The sequence below is a fragment of the Tenrec ecaudatus genome, chromosome 2 (genome assembly GCF_050624435.1).
Source record: "Tenrec ecaudatus isolate mTenEca1 chromosome 2, mTenEca1.hap1, whole genome shotgun sequence".
Lineage (NCBI taxonomy): Eukaryota > Metazoa > Chordata > Mammalia > Afrosoricida > Tenrecidae > Tenrec > Tenrec ecaudatus.
Genome location: NC_134531.1, coordinates 280,834,133 through 280,849,526, shown reverse-complemented (window position 1 = coordinate 280,849,526; position 15,394 = coordinate 280,834,133). Strand labels below are relative to the sequence as shown.

Genomic DNA, 15,394 nt, shown 5'->3' with positions numbered 1-15,394 from the left:
CTATAGTTAAAAAAAACAACTATGAGCAAATTTCTATGCACGCTGCACATATCTTATTTTGAAGTAAAAAACAAAATGGGGCAAAAACACCCGGTGGGCCGGATAAATGTCCTCGGCGGACCGCATGTTTGAGGACGCCCGCTTTAAGGGAATGAGTTCAGAGGCAAGATGTATATTCAGACGTATTCGCTGCTCACATGTGTACTCGGGCCACATTATTTTCACATGTATCTGTTGAGTGCTTGCTTTGTTTTGCCCTGCACCAGCCACTCAAAACAAGCCAAAACCAATGCCGACTCATCGCAACCCTATAGGACAGAGTGAAACTGCCCCCGTGTTTCCAAGACGACACCTCTTTATGATAGTAGAAAGCCTTGGCTTTCTCCAATGCAGCAGTTGGTTTTGAACTGCTGACCTGGAGGTTAACAGCCCAACTTGGAACCATTATGCTACAAGCACCAAACACTAGTCACACAAAAAGCGAATGTATGTTGAATGTTGCAGGGAGTGTGTGTATGCAGAGTTCTTAGCATCGTTGTAACTATAGCCATGTGGGTGAGAAAGGCATACCTGTTTTAAGCTGAGTGCCATGGGGTAATTTTCCAATCTGGTGTCATAAGCAAGCCTTGGTGATACAGAGGTTAAAGTGTTCAACTGCTAACCTGTAGTGATTTGGACCACCAACTGTTCCACGGGAGAAAGACGTGGCAGTCAGCTTCTGTAAAGATTTACCACCTTGGAAGCGCCATGGGGCAGCTCGAGTCTAGCCTACAGAATTACTGGGAGTTGGAATCAAGGTTGATAGCAGTGGGTTTGATTTGGTTTGAGTGGATCTCATGATGGCTCAATGGATCATCTGCATGAATGGGTTTATGCTGTTTGCATCCATGTGAGCTTAATAGATTAAAAACCCCAAATCTGGCTCTCAAGAAGCCTGGCACCGATGTTACACATGTGCATGACAATGGTTTTCCAGTGTTGGGGGTACATCGAAATTTCCCATTGGGCTTGCTGAAGCGCAGGTAATGGGAACCCCATTCCTGTTTTATGAGTCAGTAGCTCTGTAATGTGACTGAGAGTGTACGTGTCTCACAAATTTCCAAGTGAGGCTGATGCGGCTAGCCTGGGTTGCACACATGGCAGAACTACTGGTACATGAGAACCCTGTCTGTGAGAATACGTATGTGCGCTGATTAAAGCCGTCTTTTCTAGCTCAGGTAAGATTTGGAAAAACCAAGTCCATTTATTCAAATAATCAATTGCATTAACTTTATATTTCAAATCCTTATGTAATTATTCCCACTTTATCCAGCGCCCTTTTTTTTTTTAACATTGTATTAGGGGCTCATATAACTCTTATCACAATCCATACACATACATACATCAATTGTATAAAGCACATCTGTACATTCTTTGCCCTAATCATTTTCAAAGCATTTGCTCTCCACTTAAGCCCTTTGCATCAGGTCCTCTTTTTCCCCCCTCCCTCCCTGCTCCCCCCTCCCTCATGAGCCCTTGATAATTTATAGATGATTATTTTGTCATATCTTGCCCTGTCCGGCGTTTCCCTTCACCCCCTTCTCTGTTGTCCGTCCCCCAGGGAGGAGGTCACATGTGGATCCTTGTAATTGGTTCCCTCTTTCCAACCCACTCACCCTGTGCTCTCCCAGTATCGCCCCCTCACACCCCTGGTCCTGAAGGTATCATCCACCCTGGATTCCCTGTGCCTCCAGCTCCTATATGCACCAGTGTACAACCTCTGCTCTATCCAGTCCTGCAAGGTAGAATTCGGATCATGGTAGTTGGCGGGGAGGAAGCATCCAGGATCTGGGGGAAAGCTGTATTCTTCATCGGTGCTACATCGCACCCTGACGGACTCATCTCCTCCCCTAGACCACTCTGTGAGGGGATCTCCAGTGGCCGACAAATGGGCTTTGGGTCTCCACGCCCTTTCTTTTTATCTCTGTATGAACACTCCCATTATAAATGTGATTTTTTGTATTGTAAGCGATATCAACTCTTTTGGGGGAGGAATCGAGAAATGTTATGCACTCATTCATTCACCCATTTAAGTTAACAAGCATTTTAGCGGGCAGGAGGGGGGCACTCATCCTCTGCCAGGAACCACTTCAGGCACTGCCCACAGACAGTTGCATTGACCGACCACAATAAGCGTCGCACAGTTGTTATCGTCTTACCTTAGGGATGAGGGACCTGAGGACCAGCCAAGCTTAGCAACAACCCAAGGTCCCAGGGTTAGTAACTGCTGAGCCCGAATGTTGAACCCAAGCCCTTCAGTCTGGGTTCTTTTTGGGAATCTAGGGAGAAAAAGAAAGAAAGAAAGAACCCGCATAAATAAACCATTGTGGAAAAGGAATGGCTTTGTAGGAATGTTCTTCTACACAGCAAATTCCACCCGGGATTGTTAATTTTAAGATCGTTCCTAATTTCATCCTGGAAATGCCAACTCTCTTGATGTTCATTCATCATTAACATCCTTTGTCCTGGACTTTTGTCCAGTGTACTGTTGACCCTTTCGCTCCTAGTTGTTTCCTATCCTTATGACTTAGTTGCCAAGTGCTTCTAGAACAGAAATGCATCGCGATTTTAGATAAAAGGCCAAAACGCGTCAAATGGGGAACAGTCTCTTCAACAAATTGTGTTAGTCCCAGTAGACTAGAGAAACAAATCCATAGAAACTCATATGTGTATAAGAGAGAGTTTCGGTTGTTCCCGTTGTGTTCGGACACGCGGCTGTTAAAGATGGGGGTTTTGCCGTCCGCCGGGCCCGTGCGCTGCCTGCCCGTGGTGGGAAGGGAGGCCTCTCTGCCAGGGCGTCCTGCACTTTCTTTCACCGCGTGCAGGTCCCTGAGTCCCGCAGCATGGTGGCGCAGGGAGTAGGTGCTGGACTGCTACCCTCGAGGTCAGCAGTTCAAAACCACTAGTCACTCCCCCAAGCGAGAACGAGGCTTTTTGCTGCCGCCGCGAGAGCCCGGCAGGCATCTGTCTGCAGCACCCCAAGCGCTGCAGTCCGTCAAGGGGTCGTCATTGAATAAAGTGTGAGAGCCGCAGCAGCCAGTACCCCTTCCCAGCATGGCTGTGTGAACTCGATTACTGAAGGACTGGAGTCTGCCTTCGTGGAGAAGTACTTTCAGGTGCCCCTTCTGAACTGCGGCAGCCATGGATTTTACGCAAGCACACAAGAATGTGTCGCCTGCCTGGGGATGCACGGATCCTGAGGACTTGAGATATCTACTCGTGTATTAGCATGAGCAACTGACAACTGAAGAAGCGATCTCTAGAAATACTGGGTTACTTAGTGAAGAGCAGATGGCTCTCACTTGTATTTCATTATCTTCTTATACAAGTGCCAGCTGTTTTAATTGATTTTAATAAAATGTTGATAAGGCAACAAAAAAAGAGAGAGTTTCATATAAAGGATAATCGTACATTTAGAAAGCATCCCAACCCAGCCCAGATAAAATCCATAAGTCCCATATCAGCTCATATGCCCGACCCTAATCTAGAAAGTCCTCTGCAGACTCAGGAAACACATGCAATGACGCTGAATGCAGCACAGTCACAGGCCAGTGGGTAGAAAGTCCTTGGATCCAGTGGTGTTGTGAGCATCTCAGCTCTAGCAGGGGTCTCCGCGTGGCTTCTCCAGTTCCCAGGGCACAGGGTCTACCAGCATAGTGCCATGCGTCTGGTCAGTAGAGCATTGCCCATGCGTCTGGTCAGTAGAGCGTCTCCAAGGGAGTGAGAAGTGGCCTCCAAGAAGGAAAAAAACGGAATTCCCAGAATCCTTAGGGGAAGACTATGCCCACACAGCAGCCTCATTAGCTATATCTTGATTGACAGCCTAGACTCCATCCCTACACTCTTAATCCTCAAATAGACACCGGATTATGTAACTACCACATAAATAAATGGTGCTGCAAAATTGGGTCTCGGTTTGCAGAGGAATGAAACAGGTACTTCACCCCATCTACAGAAACAAACTCAAGAGGGATGAAATACAAACCCTAGAACGATAAAGCTCATGGCTCAGAGAATAGGGTAAAAACATTAGAGACCTTAGCATAAGACAAAAGCACATTACAAACGTAAAAACACACAACAGAAGACAAAATTCAGAACTGGACCTCCCAAACATAGAACATCTGTGTGCATCAAAAGACTTCATCAAAAAATTAAAGAGCGAACCCACAGGCTCAGAGGGTGTGTGTGTGTGGAAACTTGTGGCAATGATATAACAGATCAAGGACTAATCTCAAAAATCTATAGAAAACTGCAAGGCCTGCACAAGAAAAACACAATCCAATCCATGGGCAGAAGACACGACTAGGCAATTCACCAAAGAGGATACTCACTAACAAACGTATGAAGAAATGCTCGCGATTAGTAGCCATTCAAGGAATGCACACCAAGACAGTAATGAGATCCCACCTCAGAGAGGTGCGGTTAGCCAAGTGAGAGAGAGAGAGAGAGAGAGAGAGAGAGAGAGAGAGAGAGAGAGAGAGAGAGAGAGAGAGAGAGAATAACAAATACAGGAAGGAGCAGGGAAGGGAAAGGGAGCTGCTATCTAGGAGTTCAAGAAGGAAGAGAATGTTTGGAAACGGGTCGTGGTAGCAGTTGTACAGTACTGCTTGATGTGATTGAACTATGGAAATGATGTGATATCTGTATTCACTCCCAATAAAAAGGTTGGAAAAAACCATCTCTGGAGAGGATGAGGCGAGATTAGAATCCTCATACACTACTGGTGGGACTGTAAAACTGTGCAGTCACGGTGGAAAGCCCATATGGAGCTTCTTCAAACCAATTGGAATGGAAATATCTTATAACTGAGCCATATGCTACTTCGTTTATGGCTGACAGAAATAAGGAGCAAAGCAGCAGACAGATATATGCGCACCCATGTTTAGTGAGCCACTGTTCGCGCTAGTAAGAAGATGGAAACAACCTAAATGCTCACGAGTGGAGGAATTGTATTAGAATGTAACTGACAATGGGATACTATGCGTTCCTAAAGAGTAATGATGAAAATGCAAAACGCCTGGTGATGTAGATGCGGGTGGAAGATGTGCGGAGGGGAGGCAGGCAATCCCATTAAGGCAACTACCGTGTGAGACCTCTGTAATTAGAAAACCATTCCAGAAAAAGGCTCCCACGCTGAAAGAAGCAGACCGGGGTGGTTACACAGAAGCTGAGGTGGCTGGGAAGGAGAAGGAGGGCAAGAAAATAAATAAAAATGGTCAAATTAAAAACATGTACATAGTCCAGCCCCCGATAAAAAGATTCAGAACAAACCAAAACGTATACATACTAACACACCTAGAGAGTCACAGAGTTGGCAGCGCAGATAGATGCACAGGTAAACTGATAAGAATATAGGTCGGTTTTAAAACAGGAAAGAAATGCCACAAACGGTGGCTTCTACAAATTGAAATTTCTGTTCTCACTGCTCAGGACGCTGTGGTGGTTGTTAGGTGCCTCTGCGTCTGCTCGGCGACCCTGTGTTTGACAGAATGAAACACTGCCTGCTCCTGGGACATCCATGCGTCGTTCAATATTTTGCCCGTAGAACCTTTCAATATTGGAACTCGAGGCTTGAATTTGTTCGTGATTTCTTTCCGTTTAAGATATGTGCTGAGCATGCTCTCCTTCTTTAAGTTTTCTAATTCGGGGGCTCTGCGCATTTCATTGTAACATTTCACTTTGTCTTCTCGAGCGGCCCTTTGCTATGTTCTGGTCATCTCTCTGACTTCATCCTTTCTCCTACGTGTCTTAGCTACTCTAAGAGCGCGGGCCACAGGAATAAGCCACTGAAAACCTTGAGAGCATCCAACCACTGTCAATTTAGGGGGCTAGATATCTGAAGGCAGGGGGCTGGCCCCGTTAGGAGCTCTGTTGCACTGAAGAATGGCCTTTTTATTTTGAACTCCTGCTCCTGGGAGGTCTTCATGTAGCTTGACCACCCTCATCTTCCAGGTGGACTGGCTCACTTGCTTGTTTCATCTCAGAAGACATGGACTAAAACACAGGCTGTGGTAATTCTCTCATTAACATAACAAAGAAGCCCTGTCCCACTTGGGGATATAACCAGAGGTATCAAACAAAAACTCACTGCCAGGGAGCTATTCCAACTCATAGTGACCCTATAGGACAGGGTAGAACTGCCCTTGAAGGTTTGCAAGACTGGAACTCGTCGTGGGAGTAGAAAACTTCCCCTTTTTCCTCAGAGCAGCTGCTGGCTTTAAACTGATGACCTTATGGTTCGCAGCCGAACTTGTAACTACTATTCCACCAGTGCTCCCTCTGTGTTGTATAATATGTAAACTATGAATCCGGTAGTCCCCACAATAGCTAGAGTCAGTCTGTCCTTTGGAGGGTGAGTCACAGGACTTGCTTGTAGTGTGGTTGGTGGGCAGTGGGCGCATCAAAGTAAAGAGGGGTAAAAGATGTCTAAGTCAAGCCCCTGGGTGGTCAGTGGTGCCGTTTCCTGATGCTTGCAACTCATAATCTTCCATGGAAGGTCGGAAGAGGAACCAGTTGGAGGTGAGGAACCCCCATCAGGAACTCCTTAAAAATGACAAATCAGGGATGAGGAGTAGGCCTAGGGGAGAGCAGCAGCTAACCACAGCTGTCTTTGCAGTTTATGTTCTTCCCGTTTTTCCAACTGCTCCAGAGCGATTTAGGGTGTGTGTGTGTGTGTGTGTGTGTGTGTGTGTGTGTGTAAATAATTAAATAGCAAAGTGATAAACAATCTAACGTTTATGAGCAAATACTGGGAGCAAATTAACTGCAAGCATTTTTAACCCCTTGTGAGCTGCTGGAAACATAACTGAAAGCATTCAGGATTCTAAACGACTGTGAGCTTTGACCTCCCTGGAAAGACCAGCCTTCTGAGGTTCAACTATTGACCTCTGGATTGTTCAGAGGAAAGAAGGGTGATGAAAACTGAAGGCGGGTGAAGGAGGAGGAGCCGGAACCGGAGCCGGAGTTGGCACCCAGGGCCGAACCATGGACGAGGAATACGACGTGATCGTGCTGGGGACCGGCCTCACCGAATGCAACCTATCTGGCATCATGTCAGTGAATGGCAAGAAGGTGCTGCACATGGACCGGAACCCCTACTATGGCGGGGAAAGCTCTTCTATCACACCCCTGGAAGAGCTATATAAGCGTGTTCAGTTCCTGGAGGGGCCCCCTGAGTCCATGGGCCGTGGCCGAGACTGGAATGTTGACCTGATCCCCAAATTCCTGATGGCCAATGGGCAGCTGGTGAAGATGCTGCTGTACACAGAGGTGACGCGCTACCTGGACTTCAAAGTTGTTGAAGGCAGCTTTGTCTACAAGGGGGGCAAGATCTACAAAGTGCCATCCACAGAGACCGAAGCCTTGGCTTCCAATCTGATGGGCATGTTCGAAAAGAGACGCTTCCGCAAGTTCCTGGTGTTTGTGGCAAACTTTGACGAGAACGATCCCAAGACTTTCGAAGGGGTTGACCCCCAGACTACCAGCATGCGTGATGTCTACAGGAAGTTTGATTTGGGCCAGGATGTCATTGACTTCACTGGCCACGCCCTGGCGCTCTATCGCACTGATGACTACTTGGACCAGCCCTGCTTGGAGACCATCAACCGCATCAAGCTATATAGCGAGTCCTTGGCCCGGTATGGGAAGAGCCCATACTTGTACCCGCTCTATGGCCTCGGTGAACTCCCCCAGGGATTTGCAAGATTGAGTGCCATCTATGGTGGGACATATATGCTGAACAAACTCGTGGACGACATAATCATGGAGAATGGCAAGGTGGTGGGTGTGAAGTCAGAAGGAGAGGTGGCCCGCTGCCGGCAGCTGATCTGTGATCCCAGTTATGTCCCAGATCGCGTGCGGAAGGCAGGCCAGGTGATTAGGATTATTTGTGTCCTGAACCACCCCATCAAGAATACCAACGATGCCAACTCCTGCCAAATCATCATCCCCCAGAACCAGGTCAACAGCAAGGCAGACATCTACATGTGCATGATCTCCTATGCGCACAACGTGGCTGCGCAGGGCAAGTACATCGCCATTGCCAGCACTATGGTGGAGACCTCGGAGCCTGAGAAGGAGGTAGAGCCGGCCTTGGAGCTGCTGGAGCCCATAGACCAGAAGTTTGTGGCTATCAGCGACTTGTATGAGCCCATTGATGACGGCTCCGAGAGCCAGGTGTTCTGTTCCTGCTCCTATGACGCCACTACCCACTTCGAGACAACCTGCAACGACATCAAAGACATCTACAAACGTATGGTAGGCTTGGCGTTTGACTTCGAGAACATGAAGCGCAAGCAAAATGATGTGTTCGGCGAAGCTGACCAGTGACTGCCGCCACCAGGCTGGGCCGGCTGCCTGTTTCCGGCTCCCTCTGCTCCCCACCCCAGTACCCTTCACCCCCCTCAATGATTCAGTAACCAAATCCTTAACCTAAGCGGTGGCTTGAGAAGTGGGGGTTTGGGCAGCATTCTTTCTTGGCCATTCCTTTATCCTGAAAAAGAGGGCTCCTCCCTCATGTGTCTCTCCCCACCCTGATTCTTCTGCTCTGTTTGGGAAGCACGTGGAGGAAATGCTGGCTTTTGGTCCCATTGCTCTTACTCCCCTCTCGTAGTGGCCTTCAGAGATATCTGCCCCCTCCAGCCCCAGTCTTGTGTGTGTTGGAAGAGAAGGGGCCCTCCCAGCACAAAGTTGCATTCCCTGTAATTTATTCTAATTTATTAACCTTGGTCCCATTGGAGGAGCTGGCGCTGAGTCAGCCCAGCCGGCCTTCAGGAGGGGAAGCCGGGCCAGGTGGCTGGAGGTCCAGGTTGCTTTTTGTTTCTTGCCTGTTTGCCTGTGCCCTCTGGTAGTTGCTGAGAGAAAACAAGTAATTTGAGCCAAGCAGAAGGAGGTGGGAAATGGAGCCCTACCCTGTGCCCCCTCCAGTCACCTCTTCCTTAGTGGTGGAACCCCCAGCCCTGCAAAGCAAATGTGCCCCCTCCCCGAGCTCTAGTGTACCTCCAGACCAAGCACCCAATAAACCTGTGTTGAAACCCAAAAAAAAACAAAAAAACTGAAGGCACAATAAATAAATAGATAGATAAAAGAAGTGAAGAGATTCTAAATTAAAAAAACAAAACTGAAGGCACGGGGAAGCCATTAGTCCAGTGGACTAAGAGATCATGTGACATCAGGCTCTGAGGCCCAACTACCCTGAAAAGGACCACAGTAGAAGGCCCTGGATTGAGTGGGGAAAAGATATGGAACAAAACTCAAAATTGTGGAACAAACCTGGCTTTCTAGTGGAGACCTTGAAACTATATATAGTCCGTGATCCCCCTTTGGGTACGGAACTGAACTCCCCCCGTGGCTCACCTTTCAACCAAGTAAAGGACAGGTCTGTAAGAGATAGACTAACACTATTGGTGTGTGTACATCTTCGAATGACCAACCATTTGGGAATAGTAACCTTGTTGATGTGTGCACACCTTTGAACAATCAACCATTTAGGATCAAGAGCCATTGACCCAAGGACATTGGCCTGGGGTGTAGGGGGTGCCAAGTGGGAGTGCTCTGTGTATTATCAGATGCTTAGCAACATCCTTGGCCTTTCCTTCTTCAATGCCACCTTCTCACCCAGTTTTGGCAACTTAAACTGTGTCCAGATATTGCCAAATGGCTCCTGAGGAGAAGGATGTAAAATCTTTCCCAGTCGAAAGCCATTGACTGGGGAGTGTGGTCCAGTTGAGCCAGAAGTTGTCTCAGCAAATTTCCCATGAGCGGTTGATGCTGTCACTCACTGTCATCGCTGATCTATGAGCCTCAGTTTCATTCCATATCCACACAGTAAGAAAGTGTTAGCTTGACACCCTGGAGGATGACTGCACACCGAGTTAAAAACTACAGTAGTGAGGACCTGATGCAAAGGGATTACGTGGAGAGCAAATGCTTTGAGAATGATTGGGGCAGGGAATGTAGGATGTGCTTTATACAATTGATGTATGTATATGTATGGATTGCGATAAAAGTTGTATGAGCCCCTAATGAAATGTAAAAAAAGAAAAGAAGAGAAAAAAAAAAGAAAATGATTAGGGCAAAGAATGTACAGATGTGCTTTATACAATTGGTGTATGTATATGTATGGATTGTGATAAGTTATATGAGCCCCTAATAAAATGTTTTTAAAAAAACTACAGTAGTTTAGGGACTAGGGTGGGCTGTAAAGTGTCTTTTCATTACCGAGAAAAACAAGCCTGGATGCTCTAGGGCAGTGGTTCTCAACCTATGGGTCACGACCCCTTTGGGGGGCGGGGGGGGGTCCATGACCCTTTCACAAGGGTCACCCAATTCATGACAGTTATAAAGTAGCAATGAAAATAATTTTATGGTTGGGGGTCACCACAAAATGAGGAACTGTATGAAAGGGTCGAAGCATTAGGAAGATTGAAAACCACTGATGTAGGGGAAGACATGGCTCCAGCTATACCTTATCCTAGCTGAATGAGGCTACCTTGGAGGCTGGACATACCTCATCTGGCCAAAGCCCTGGGGAGAGTTGGCAGGGATGAAAACTGCTACCCTGGCTCATGATGGGATGCTCAATAAACATTCATAATGAATGAAGGGTGTGCCTATAACAAGTAGAGGCAGTGTAGGTTGCTTCCTGAAATCCCTTTCTGTCCTCTCACTAGCCTGGCCCGGAGAGCTGTCAGTGTGCTGTGCAGTGTTAGTCCCAGGCCCAGGCGAAGCCAGGATTGATCCTGAGCTCTCATGCAAGGAGGCGAGGGAAGGAAGAGCCATACATGGGAGTCGGGCAGGGCCTGGTGGACAGACCTTCTGCCAGAGTTGAGTTCTTCTCTTTGCTTTACAGAAAACCGGGCCATCATGAAGAGTCTGACCTTGCCAGCCCTCTCGCTGCCCATGAAGCTGGTGAGCCTAGAGGAAGCGCAGGCCCGGAGCCTGTCGACCAACCATCCCGCTCGGAAAGAAAGGAGGGAGAACAGCCTGCCTGAGATAGTCCCTCCGATGGGCACCCTGTTCCACACCGTCCTGGAGTTACCAGACAGCAAGTAAGTGGCACCTTTCAAATGCTCGTCCGGGCGCTCGGGTGGAGGGAAGAAGTGTGTGCCGAGCCTGGCCCTGCAGTCTGCCCCCGTGGAGGGTGAGGTCTGGGCTGGGGGAAAGGGAGCGATCCAATGAGAAGGGAGTTGTCTCCCGGCAACATCGCATCCGCAGTCGATGCCTTCACTGTCGGACCCCAAACTCCAGACCCCAGCCTCCCACCGGAGGGTGAGCCCTATCACTGCCAAGGGCAGGGGCCGGGGCGGTCAGAGGGGTCAAGAGGCCTGACTCAGATCCCTCCTTCCGGAGGTCAGACAAAACAGGCTGGAGGTTTTCAGAAGGAAGCTCACTGAAGGCCGCTACCCACCCCCACGGCCCCCTTCTCCCCTCGTGGGACATAACAGAAGGCAGAGAGCCCGATCTCTTGGCAAGTGGACAAGTAAGGGCAGCACTTGTGGGCACACATTCCTGGCCTCCTCTCCCTGCCATCTACAACACAAGTGCAAACACCCTGTAGGGTGTTTTCAGTCTGCATTTCTCCCTCTGACTTCCCCCATGGGGGGCAACGCGGGCCTCCACCTGTCCCCCACACGCGCCCCCGTGCGGCAGAAGCAGCCAGCCTGTGATGTGAAGCGGGAGTCGTCATCGTAGGCAGGTAGTAGGGGAAGGAGCTGAACTACAACCCGTTTTCATTGGAGAATGTCATGTCTGCTGTTTAGTCCAGGAAAGGGACCCTGCAAACCGACACCTTCTTCTCAGAGTCCCCCCCAGCCCCCCAGCTGGCAGTGCTGTTTCCTTTGGGGAGGGCAGGCAGAGGGTTGCCACATCACACAGCTGGCTGCAGGATGCCCCATCAGCCCAGGGATGGCACTGCTGGATGGTGCCTGGTGAGGAATCTCTCCATGTCCTGGATGGATCACCAAGCCCCACTGCCCCTCCCCCTAACTTGGAGAGTAAACTTCTACACAGGGATAGGAATGAAGCCCCTCTCAGAAGACCACCAAGTGCTTTTTCTCTGTGCCTTCAAACACACCCGGATGTACCACACCTAAAGGGGATGGTGCCTCAGTGTGTGACCCAGATCCAGTCCAAAGGAAACCACCACACACGGCAGATCGACCTCTGACTCTGGCAGACATACCTGCCTGAAGACCTGGATGTCCTATGAAAGCTCCCTGAGCCCCACAGAGCCCAGGCCCTGGTGGCAGAACCCCTGGGTCGCATAGTTTGGTTTTGTCCTGGAGCTTCAGGAAGCCCCAAGGCTGAGTCAAATCAGAGCAGGGCAAAGCCTTTCTGGTGACCCCTGGTGGTAGCATGCTCTCCTGCACTCTCCCAGTAACACCCCGTACCCTACCCACTGAAGCAGCCTGCTTGCGAGGGCCCCCTGCGCTCTGCCTGTACCCACAGTAGCTACTGACGGTACTCAGAGGATGGGCACGCTCCCTGCCCACACCTGCCTCTCTTCACTTCACCTGGGGGCCCATCCAAAATAGAAAAAGGCCACCCTTTTCCAGGTCCGCTTGCTCAGCTAGCACCTCTTCGGCCTGTGAAAGACCTCCTTCCCCAACCCCTTCCTCACCTGGGGGTGGTCCAGCCATGTGGCCACAGTTTCGACAGCACAGGAGGACTGTGGCCTCTGGTCTTTGATGGGTGGCCCTGTGACATGAATAAATTAGTAACAGTAGTATTATCTTTGAAGAGACAGGACTAAAGTGCTTACCAGAGGTCCCTTTAAGAAACTTGTGACCTCTGAGTCTCCTACCAGCCCCTGGCTCTGTCTGCCCCTTCCTTGGAGAATACAGTGCTTGCTCGCATGCATGAGAGCCTGGCTTGGTCATCTACGGCTTCCCTAGACAGGGGGGAAGTCAGGTATCAAGTTGGAGCCTAGAGAGGAAATTTCCTGAAATGTCAGAGATATTCAGACCTGAGAATATGATTCTATGATTTGAATGCTTTTTTCTCAATCTGAAAACCCCACTGGAAGCACTGGTTACCATACTAACCTCTAATGGCTTGGCTCCTTTAGAAGAAAGCTCTCCAGTAAATCCAAGAAGTGGAAGTCAATATTTAACCTGGGACGTTCTGGATCAGACTCCAAATCAAAGCTGAATAGAAATGGGAGTGTGTTTGTGAGAGGACAGAGGCTCTCAGGTAAGACTTAATAGCAATTGTGTTTTCTCTTTTATTACCCCCAGCCTAGTCTGTATCCTAAATTTTGCTTGTATCAAGTCAAACTCCATCCTGGAAGAAAAACTTCAAATTAATTAGTCTTTAGAGAACACAAACAAACCATAATTTTCACTCTCACTGCCTCAAGCCAATATTGACTCACAGCAAAGCCTATAGGACATGGTAGAAGTGCCCCTGTGGGTTTCTGAGATTAGAACTGTTTATAGGATTAGAAAGCCCCATCTTTCTCCTTGGAGCCGCAGGTGGCTGTGAACTGCTGACCTTGAAGACCACAGCCTAATGTGTAACCACTATGCCACAAGACTTCTAACATAATTTTAGACTTACCCAAAAAAGTTACACAAGTAGTATGCAGAGAACCTGTCTACTCTTCATACAGCTTCTCCTAACTCTAATATCCTACAAAACAAGTAATTGTCAAGCTGGAAAATGAATATTGATACAATACGATTAACTTACCAATCTTATTCAAGTTTTATCAGCCCTTTTTCCAGTCCACGATCCAATTCAGCAACCCACATGACCATTTAGTCCTCCTGTCTCCTCCATCTTCTCCCACTTACGACAGTTCCTCAGGCTCGCTCTGTCTTTATGACCTTGACTCTTTTGACGAGTCCTGACCAGTCATTTATAGAATGTCCTCAGTTGGGTTTGTGTGATAAGTTCTCATGATTCGATTGAAGAATATGAGTTTTTGCGGCTGTACTCAGAAGTGATGTGGCCTCCTCCCGGTGAGTCATCTCAGGAGGTACAGGATGTCGTTCTCTTGTGGCTGGTGATCACCTGGGTCAGGTGGTGTCTTTAGGCCACAGTAAAAATTATCTTTTCCCTTTGCAATGAATAAGTATCTCACGGGAGCTATTTTGAGACTAGGCAAATGTGTTGTTTCTCAGCACGCTTTTGCCCATGTATTTTAGCATCCACTGGTCATTCATGGCTGTAAAAGTTATTACTACCCTGGTGCTGGTCAGATGGTGATTTTTCTATTTCCCTCATTCATTCTCCATTCATTCATTGGAATTCACCTGCAAGGAAGAGCGGCCCTTTCTCCTCAGGTTATGATTATTTCAGTAGGGACGCTGTACTTTGGAATTTATTTCTGACAAAGGAATTGGAATAGATAAAGGAGGGAATTGAAGGAACCACCATATAAATAGAAAATAGGAGCAGGTCAGCTGGATGTTGGATCAGGAAAAGGAAGGCCAAAGATATGGGTACCAGTGTCCTTGAGGATTTCATATTGAAAGTATGATAAAATAGGGGCAGTTGTTTGTTTTGGTTTCATTTTAAGTTCAAAAAGTAAGCACTCAAATGCAGTGAACAGGCCTTGATTGACTCTTGCTTTAAGGGGGTGGGGTGGGGGGGGCTTCTAGACACAGCTTTCGAAACAAGTAGAGAAACTATGGTTACAGACTGGATATTAGGTGGTATTGAGGAAGTGTCAATATTCTTAGTGTGTTAGTGGCGCTTAGGGTGTGCATGCTGAAGTTCAAGTATTTAAAGGTGCAGTGTTAAACTATTGAACCTCATCTTTGAATACTTTGGCACGGTACAGGCAGGTCAGCACACAGATAAACAACGCCAGCAAGGGTTGACATTCGATGGCAGGTTTGTTTTATGCTTTAAATTTTTAAGAATAAAGACTTTGGGATGTTAATGTCCCTTGGGAGGGAGGGGGATAAAAAAAGAGAGATCCTATTTTCTTGATAATTGTACGCCAAGACTCAGAAAGCACAGCTAGGACGAGGCTTCAAAAAAGTTCACCAGGTGATAAAATAGTGATAAACTCCCAGGATGCAGTGGGTGTTGGGGACTGAAGCTTCTCTGCAGCCTGTACCTCAGAATAGCCCACAGAGTGGCTCACACCCGCACGGCTTTGCCTCAGGAGGTCTGTGGTGAGGGCTGAGTACTGGTAATGTTTTAACAGCTCCCCAGGTGATTCTGAGATGCAACCAGATTCTAAGACCTCAGGAACAAACTTTTCAAGGAGAGATCACCAAACCTGCCGAAACTTGATGTGATGCAAAAGTGAAAACAGAGAGCCAAGTCAGTCCAAGTGGTTTCCTGTGGCCTGGGCTGTTTTCCCAGTGGCTCTCTTTTGCCAGAGAGTGTGATAAAACTC

General features: G+C 48.1%; 1 protein-coding gene and 1 pseudogene across 1 annotated transcript in view; both read left to right on the top strand.

Moving 5' to 3' along the window:
* ARHGAP31 (Rho GTPase activating protein 31) overlaps positions 1–15,394 on the top strand; it is a 155,616-nt gene that overhangs the window by 113,875 nt on the left and 26,347 nt on the right. Inside the window, exons 7-8 of the mRNA XM_075542479.1 lie at positions 10,892–11,090; positions 13,109–13,233. Of these exons, the coding sequence (XP_075398594.1) occupies positions 10,892–11,090; positions 13,109–13,233 (324 nt within the window). The remainder of the gene's footprint in view (positions 1–10,891; positions 11,091–13,108; positions 13,234–15,394) is intronic.
* On the top strand, positions 7,003–8,511 carry LOC142439849 (rab GDP dissociation inhibitor alpha pseudogene; annotated as a pseudogene).